This window comes from Macrobrachium rosenbergii, chromosome 4 (genome assembly GCF_040412425.1).
Source record: "Macrobrachium rosenbergii isolate ZJJX-2024 chromosome 4, ASM4041242v1, whole genome shotgun sequence".
NCBI lineage: Eukaryota > Metazoa > Arthropoda > Malacostraca > Decapoda > Palaemonidae > Macrobrachium > Macrobrachium rosenbergii.
The window spans coordinates 5,870,001-5,880,000 of record NC_089744.1 but is presented as its reverse complement, the minus strand read 5'-3'; the positions used below and the strand labels follow the sequence as shown (position 1 = coordinate 5,880,000).

The 10,000-nt window shown below is 34.8% G+C and overlaps 1 protein-coding gene across 2 annotated transcripts in view; it reads right to left on the bottom strand.

Moving 5' to 3' along the window:
* LOC136830185 (glutamate receptor 1-like) overlaps positions 1-10,000 on the bottom strand; it is a 445,402-nt gene that overhangs the window by 165,784 nt on the left and 269,618 nt on the right. For both annotated transcript variants that reach the window (XM_067089464.1, XM_067089455.1), the window contains exon 3: positions 1,701-1,828. In XM_067089464.1, coding sequence (XP_066945565.1) covers positions 1,701-1,796 — 96 coding nt within the window. In that variant the 5' untranslated portion in view covers positions 1,797-1,828. The remainder of the gene's footprint in view (positions 1-1,700; positions 1,829-10,000) is intronic.

Genomic DNA, 10,000 nt, shown 5'->3' with positions numbered 1-10,000 from the left:
ATCCAATTCGGTGATATTCCCGAAAAAGCGCGAGTTGATATTAAATGACATTTGTTGTTTGTTAATGTTTGTATATGTATATATATATATATATATATATATATATATATATATATATATATATATATATATATATATATATATATATATATGTGTGTGTGTGTGTGTATATATAAAACCCAAATATATATATATATATATATATATATATATATATATATATATATATATATATATATATATATATATATATATATATATATATAGAAAAGTCAACTAATAGCATAGACTTCCCCATGCGGTTACATGGTAATGGACAACCATCTTTTGCTATCCTGGACCAATTTATCTGTAAGTTTGCCGCCAGCATATCGCTTGCAAACCATATTTCACGTCTCTAAAATCAAACTGCCGTGCGTTGCTCCGCTACTCATTTCATGTATCTCACTAGAAACTCAATCTATGTTTCTTTCTATTTAGAAAGTGGAAAATGTCCCTGTGTCTGCATCAACACTCCTGCCACAACACACGGGAATTCTGAGTAATCCTAACTATGAAGTCCTGCGGCTCAAATTTTTCTTGCCTTCACGTGCAATTCATATTTGTGTATGTGGTTTTCCTGATAAAACCCTAAAAAAAATGCCTCGTTTTTCGATTCTCAGCTTTTCGAATCTCAACCATTTGGAAGAGATCCTCAAACACCCTACCTGAATTCTTGACTGATATAGCTATGCAAATAAAACCCTTGACCTTCTATATTCCTATAATTCTTAGTACCTCTACGATATCTTATCTCGAAGCATCGCATTAAACAGCCTACTTACTGTTTTCTTTTCTTTGATTCCACCATCATCCTAAAGTCATAAAGTTTTATATCTCAACTCCGTTAAAACTCTTTATATCAACAACTTGGCTTACTTACGATTGCCCCTCATCAACAATCCATGTTAAAAAATGGAAAAACAAGAGAGCTTGAACCCTCATTGTTCCGGTTTTGGCTATCCGTCAATGCTGCACAGAATATTAACAAAGAAAACATGTTAGGCATTAGAACTCCTTTATCAAAAGGTAACGTGTTCGTGTAATTACTTCTAACAACTGCCTTTCCCTTTGTGGTAACCATATTCAAACTTTTCTGACCAAACAAGTGTTCAAATGTTCCTGACCTGATGATTCTGTGCTTTATTCTCTTCTCATGGTGCTGTTTTCCTCAAATGTACGTTTGAAAAAAATCACAGACTGACGTCCTCTCTTCTGTGTTCCCAAAGGAATTTGCAGATAATTTGCCTAGGAATTCTGCTGCCTATCTGCCTCATCCTCAACACTGGTCTCTATATCTTTATCCCCCTTCACTAGTGGTTGTCCTAATACCTACAAACAGCAATCTACTGCTCTAAATCCTACTATAACTAGAGTCTTTGAAACTACTGAAAGCAGAACTTCTATAATAAAGTTTGCAAAGTATCCAGCAATATAAACATGGTTACAAGATGTGCTACTCACCACTGTGTGCATTTAAAAGTTAGTGAGGCACATTCCATGTAAAACAGAGTTCTGTACACACTGAACATTGTGGAAACGACAATTACGGTAAAATTAAATTTCATTCTTGAGTACATAAAATATCTTATGACGATACACATTGAGTTGTTACTGTCGAACGAATATCTCTCTCTCTACAAGAAATAAGAAACACTTACGTTTTCGGGGAACCAAGGCGTTATGAATGGCATCTGGAAGGTGTTGGCATAAGAGTGGAGGGTATCGAAGCTGTCCGGCTGCACGGAGCCCACCATTGCATATACGGGCCTCGAGAACTGATTGCAAACTGAAAAGAATAAAAAATAAGTAGGATTTTAGACATAGGTTTGCAATAACAGTACGGAATTATTCTTTATTGTGATAAAACAATTTTAGAATTCGCTGTTTATGTGAAGAATAAATGAATCAAGAAATGACTGCGATTGATGGATAATCACATATAGTTGTTGCCCATAGCAGTAAATCAGGTAAATAAGAGGTATAGGCATTTAAGCGAATATACACTTTTCATGAACATAAGTATGCATAGTACCGATACCGCTAAGCTCAAGGTAAACGAAAATAATAATAATCCTGATACCTTCAACTCTAATGGTTTTCCTTAATGCTGTCCCTTAAGTCAATTAAGAAATTCAGATTTATTCGGGGAATATTCCCAATAATTCCCTGGACGAAAACAGATGCACACCCTTGTACCAAATAGAGCGCGAGATGAGGAAGACCTCTCGCTTGATATTCTGCAACATGATCGCCAGCCATTTCTTAGAGGTTGTTAATTTTCTTGCAAGACGTAAACTGATTAGTGAGGATAATGTTATCAATGAAGAGGGAATCAGGAACAGAGGGGAATAAACAGATTACCAGCAACGGTGGCGGAGGAGAGTCAGATTAACCAGGTGAGGTGGTGAGGGTGGAGGGCGCGAAATCCTTCTCATTCTCGCCAGTCATTCGGATCTGGGTGCTCTAAATACTCCCCTCTTTCCCCTTGCCAAGGATTACACTTGCGTCACGTGGAGCGATAGATCTCTCTCTCTCTCTCTCTCTCTCTCTCTCTCTCTCTCTCTCTCTCTCTCTCTTTTTTCCTCGGAGGGTAATATGGACATCATTATTTCGGATTCGTTCCCTAGTTGCCCGATGTAAACTGATTATTGGGCTTTTAATTTTCAGAAAGGGATTTCAGTATTTGCGCCAACTGAGTAGATATGCATGTATGTGTGCATCTATATAAATATATATATATATATATATATATATATATATATATATATATATATATATATATATATATAGATAGAGTATATAGAGAGATAGAGAGAGATATAAGATAGAGACAAAGAGAGAGAGAGAGAGAGAGGTGGGGGAGGAGGGAGCAAGTAACAGGATGAAAGACGAAGGCCCATCAATGTATTTAACACCATCAACCCTATAAATACATATAACGTTGGTAAAAACAAAACATTTTGCAAGAATATATCGTTAAAACGATGAATCGGGAGTTTATTAATAAAACCTGCAAAGTTACGCAGTTTCTGTGGTGTTTTAAGTCCACCGCCTGAAAGTCCACCTACTAGGAATTGCACAACGCCAGCGATAATCAGTCACGATGCCAAAATGAACGTGGTCTGCTGTCAGAAGGCCAGCTCAAAAGTAAAGCATTTCTTTCCTTCGAAATGATTTGATATTATTTGTCACTGTCTGATGGTTCGAGGCTTTTAACTTTCATGGCTATGGAACTGTTGATTGCAGGGGTTCCCCATAATACTCGTCTGCTTGTCTTATCAATTGCTGTAAAGCACAAGCAAACTTTTTGTAAAAATTTCGTGCCATGCCCAACTGTTAAACTACCTATATATGTTACATGCTCTACAATAATTTCCCCTCTTTGCCGTGTTCCTCATCGAAGAGTGAGAGCTAAAATACCTTGATTCACGCAACACCCTCCCTTTTTACTTCTCTGTAAGAGAAAACTAATGTGCCGGCTTTGTCTGTCCCCCAGATCTTAAAAACTACTGAGGCTAGCGGGCTGCAAATTGGTATTTTGATCATCCACTCTCCAATCATCAAACACAAAACACTTAGCCATAATCGTGCATCTGGCAACGATATAGGGCAGGCCACCACAGGCCCGTGGTTAAAGTTTCATGGGCTGCGGCTCATATAGCATTACACCGAGATCACCGAAAGATGGAGCTATTTTCGGTGGCCTTGATTATACGCTGTACAAAAAACTTGATTGCGCCGAAGAAACTTCGGCGCATTTTTTTACTTGTTTCTCTCAGCCTCTCGTCTTTCTGTTCTCCTAAGTCGTGTGCTAGAATTACAGTTTATATCACCCCTGTTTCCCTTTTGCTCTACATTTTCTTACATCTTATTAGGACCGATACCGAATCTTTTTAAGCCCTCTTGTTTATTTGGCATTTCGTCCTCTGCTTCATCAGCTGCTTATGAAGGTATGATTTTTTGTCACTATCAAGATTGATCTTACTAAATTTTATCAATATACGCGCAACAACTTCTCGCTGCTGGGAAGAAAGGGCGTTGGGTCTGGTATGATACATGAAACATACGCTACCGGGGTCTAAGCGATGTCAGGCAGGGCAGCCGATCGAGACTACGGTCTACCCCAAAGCCAAATCAAAAGTCCTTCAAAAGAAGGCATCGTGCTTACCCCATACAAAAAATGGGAAAAAAGCACGTTAAAAGAAGAAGAAGAAGAAGAAGAAGAAGAAGATGCAATGTTTAGGAAACCCAACAAACATTTATCATCTTATAGTATTTCTATGACGTATTATTTTTACATCTATTCTGCAACTTTACTCGTCCAAAACTCTGGTTCTCTCTGATCAACGATGTCCTGCTCCTAAGTCATGATCCCCAAGCTATTGCAACTTAACCTCATTCTTCGATGTCCAGTTCTTGCGAGTGCACTGCCCTGCAATTTCCCTTAATTGTCTCTGCATCTTCTATTTCCTATTAATCCATTCCATATCCTTTGATGTCCCTCCGATAATTATATCTTGATCCCACCATGCAATGGTCAATTTCGGTTCTTGATCAAACAATGAAAAATAAGGAGAGAATCCTTTTACTGAATGAGGGGTTGCAATGTAAATTGATATCAGTGGCTGGGGTACATGAACCACTTTTGCTTTTTCTTTTCATTTTGTATTATTAATAACACATTTCCTCTCGTAATTTTACAATATTGAACACTAAAAATTGCCTTGATCAAGCTGCTTTCACAGTTCCTTTTTTTTTTTTAATCCAATCTTTCCGAAATACCAAATTTATAAAATATTTCTTTCACCTAGAATCGAACTACTGTAGTGGTTTTGTTAAGTCTTTAACATAGAAGGCCCCAAAAAAAGAATGATTACGATATCCGTTAAAACAAGAATTTGCTCTTTGCCTACGGAAAAATTTCAGGAGCAAATTCCATCGTGATAAGTCCAAACGGCCTGTGGATGTCTATATGAACTCTAGTAATTATTACACCGGACATTTCTTTAGCAACGATCTTTAATTACATCCTCGTATATTACGAAAAAATAAACTCTCTCTCTCTATTAGCACTCTTCAGTCCTACGTATTTATATATATTTATCATGAAGTACCACTCATCACTTGTCTCTTGGGTTTCATTGCGACCCTTAAAGTTCATGGGTACCTACCTCAAAGATTATTTGATTTCCTGTCTGTAAAATTCCTAGTTCTGTTTTCTAATTAATTAATCCTGGCTGCATCGTTGGATTCTCTATCTTTGCAGTTTCGAAAAGGTATATTTTCTTACTACTGATGCAACAAGACAGGCTTTTTGTTTTGCTTTTGCCTTCCCTGTCTGTTATATCCGTTTTTCTATACACCTTCCCAGTCTAATATCTTTGGACCTGATTATTCTTATTGTATCATTTCCAACATAAGGTTCATTCCACTTAAATTAGATCTCAGAATCAAACACTGCAGAATGTGGCATCCATTTCTGCTTAGTATGATCAAGTTTCACCTGAACTCCAGTTACTAAGCAGAGTATTGTCTATGGAAAAAGTGCACTTATTTCTAGTCAAATATGTCAGACTTTTCCACCACTGACCAACGCAGGCCACACAATTCTAGCTTTCATCATCTGTCATTTCTCCTTTTATCTAGTGTTGTAACGACCTGCTGCACTAAACAACTGGATGTAACTTTTTACCAATTTCCTTCAAAATCTGAGTCAGTATCCAATGTAAGATCTGCGTAAAACTCTACCCACTGCAATAACGGTGCATTTATGAGAGGTTGTTTTAAAGTCTGAAACGACCGTTGTTTCTCTTGCCATTTCCAACAACTTTCTCGCCTTTTTTCTTTACTTTTCCTTCTAACAGTATGTTCAGTGGCTTGGCTACGTTAGCAAAATAAAAAATAAATCCTCCGGAAACAGCAAAAAAAAAAATAAAAATAAAGATCCTCTTGTTTGCCATACTGTTCCCGATTTTTTTTCGATCTTTTGGGACCCTTGCTCCCACCAGATTTATCCTAACAGATTAACAATTTATTAAAACTTCTAAGTATTTTACGCTAGTGTCCAGAAAATCATATTTTCTCATCACTAGCGTTCATAATCCGAAGTCCCTCGCCCTTTTTAATATAATTTCTGTCTTACCTAGATGATTTAGTACAAACAAAGGATGGTTGGTAAATAAAAAGAAAAACATACGCGAAATCTCTGAGAATATGCTCCACGCACTCTTTCCCTGAGAATATGCTCCATGCACTCTTGAAATGTTGCGGGGCATTTGTCAGTCCCATTGGACACCTCCTGTATCGATAATGCCCCCAGGGCACAGAAAACGCAGTCTTGCACTTGCCTTCTTTCTTCAGTAAAACCTGATGATACTCTCGTGCCACGTCGGATGATGGAAAGAAGTTACAGCTTAAAGGACAACAAGACTTTCTGTTACTCTGGTCAGTTGAAAAGCATCCTTTTACACACACACACATACACACACACACACACACACACACACACACACACATATATATATATATATATATATATATATATATATATATATATATATATATATATATATATATAAAACCATATACAGAGTATGCTATACACCCATTAATTTTTATCACCGTGACGTTTTTCTTGACAGCTCAGTGGATGATGGAAAGTCACTGAATTTTCGTTGTTTCTAAACCAAGCAGCACACACACACACACAACACACCACTGGTGATAAAACATAAGCACATATGACATTAATTTTTATAATTCCTTTTGACAGTCAGTAAAAGTAATTCCCTAGGTATAGTGAATGGGTTGTTAAAGGAAATTTGTGTAAGCTTAATATATATATGCATATATATATATATATATATATATATATATATATATATATGTATATATATATATATATATATATATATATATATATATATATATATATATATATATATATATACACATATACAATGTTCACAAATATTAAGCCACAAATTTCGTTTAATAACCCATTCACTACTTACACAAAAAGGAATTATGTCATATATGTCTTGTCACCAGTGGCGTTTGAACTACTGCTTGGTTTAGAAACAACGAAAATTCAGTGGTTTTGACCACCGAGCTATCAAGAAAATGTGACGGTGACAAAAATTAATCTGTATATGCATATATTTATTAATATATATATATATATATATATATATATATATATATATATATATATATATATATATATATATGTGTGTGTCTTGTTTGTCCTATCAAGTTGTATATATATATATATATATATATATATATATATATATATATATATATATATATATATATATATATATATATATATATATATATATATATAATATATATATATATATATATATATATATATATATATATATATATATATATATATATATATATATTACACACACCCTTTAATATATATGTGTGTGTGTATGTATATCTATATATACTATGCTCGCTTATCAGTGAAGTAAAAGATGATGGCCTCGTGACGCCTTATGCTGTGAGGTCATAACCACGGATATTAAAGCGTAAGTCTCCCTAAAGTTGCAAAAGTTTCTTTCCCGCTTGCCTTGTTTTGGCAGCCACTGCTCTTCAGAAAAAGGGCTTACAGTGCCAAACATGAGATTATAAGGACATTTTTAAAAATACTCCTAGCAGTAACAACTCAGTTTTACTTGATGTTAATACTCGATGGTAAAATGCTTTGGATGTTGAATCCAAAAAAGACGGACATTGAAAACCATTAAGTACACAGCATGTTACTAAACCTAATTTAGCCGTTTTGTATTCTTGGAAGTTTATTAGTTTTAAAGCCCATCGTAGAGTAACTGTGTTGTTATTGTGACGCCCTAAATAATCGACCGTCTTCCTCCTGGGTATAAGAAATGGCTATCCTGATAATATGGATTTTGTAATGTCATCTTAAGACAATACTGGCGTCTACTTTTCAGTTATAGAAGTGTATGCTTAATGATAGCTTAACTCTTATAATGTACCTTGCTTAGTCCTTCGCAATCAGACAGCTATCCACTCTTAATATGATTAAAAGATTTTAGAGCTAATAGAGGCAACTGCTTGCGAAGTATTATATACCATTTTTTTTTACAAATCTAAAATAAAACAAAAAAGGGAGAAGGAAATCGAAATATATTTATCAGATACGATTGCTTGACTGTCAAAAATTAGGATCATTATTAACAAGTAGGTTTTGATGTCCTATACTGTGACCCATCTATTAGTTGCTTTTTACTTATCAAAGGGTTTTACATTAAATTATTAATATAATTAGTCCACTGCTTTAAATAATGCAATGTACAAAACAAGATTTCAAAAGTAATTTAGATAGCTTTGTTGGGTAAATTTTGAAGTTTTCCAAAGTTATCTAATACTCAGCAATGAATTACATCGATTATTTTCACTGTTATTTTTTCAAATTATCATACTGAAGGTTGTAGAACTAATTTTGGAATAATTACAAAATTTCTAACGCTGAATCATTTTTACGCTATACATCTTAATGGAAAACCTCTCATAATATCCAGGAGCAATACTGGAGCTCCAAAATTCACCAGTTGTTACTGGTTGACAAACAGGGGGAAAAAATTAAAAACATTTCCTGACAGTTCCTTAAATCAGCTGTGATAAATTTTGGCAAAAAAATTCCACTAAAGTAAAAATAAGAATGTTTTCAATAACACTACTCTAACAGAGGGACTCCTTCCAAATAATAAAAACAATAATAATAATATCTATTGGAAATCTCCTAACCTGGATATTATTTGGGTTGTCAGATATTATTGGAAAACAATCCATTCTGTGGTGTTTTCCAGCAAAAGAAGTACAAAATTTAGTCTTGCAGATGCCTTACAACTAATACATATAGATGGCGCCTTAGAGCGTTGGCCCTGTTGCGTCTCAGCTATCAAGTTTCCAAGCTCTGTTCCTGAACAATCACTGGAAACACGAATATGAAGATATAGGCTACAACACCTCTGTGCCTCTACATTCGTGTGAGTTATATCAGTAATAATAACAACCATAATGATAATGAGAATAAAGAAGGGGTCCATTTTACGATCGAACGTCCCCCAGAAATCCCTAAAGATAAAATAGGAAGACCGCCATCCCACCAACTTCTTTCCTCTCTGGATTTTCAGATTTTTAAATTTTTTTTCTCCAAAAATAACTCGGTGATCCGCGAAACGCCGGCTAATGAGGTAGTTGGAGAGCCCGTTCGATTCAATAAGCATTTTCCTGACTTCCTGGATATTATCGGATGTTTATTACCGAGAATCAGACATTTTACGATTTTTTTTTTTTTTTTTTTTTGGGGTTGGTTGGTCCGATTGCTCTGGTCATCTAGCTTAATCGACTTCCTCCTCCTGTTTGGGTCACCCGAAGCCCAAATATTTTTATTTCGATGCTAGTCGTAATAGGTTCGTTACTTTTTATTACTAAATAGACAAGAGTCGATAGTGGAATTAATGAAAGATTTCATGAAATGGAACGTGCAAGAAGACAGAATTACAACGTAATCCCTGTCGAAGGTGACCTCATAAAACAATTTACAAATGACTGAAAATCATAATTAGAAGCTTAAAACTTTAAAAATGATGTGAAATAGCAATGAACTAGACTAAAACAAAAGAATTTATAAAAAGAATAATAACATACTAAATATAAAATATTGCAAATAGAAATACTGCATATCCAATATAATAGTTAAAATGAATGATGCCCTTTGCTCAGTTATGAAAAATTTCTTAAAGCGTCATAGAATCTACTTGATCATTCACAATATTTGAAATGAACTATAAATTTTATTGCTCGGAATTTCTATATTTGTAGTTGAATCACAATTTGACTTGTTCTTAATTGCTTTCATTAAGTATTAATTTAGTTTTACATACGCTCTTTGCATGCGTTCACAAGTTCTTAGTGG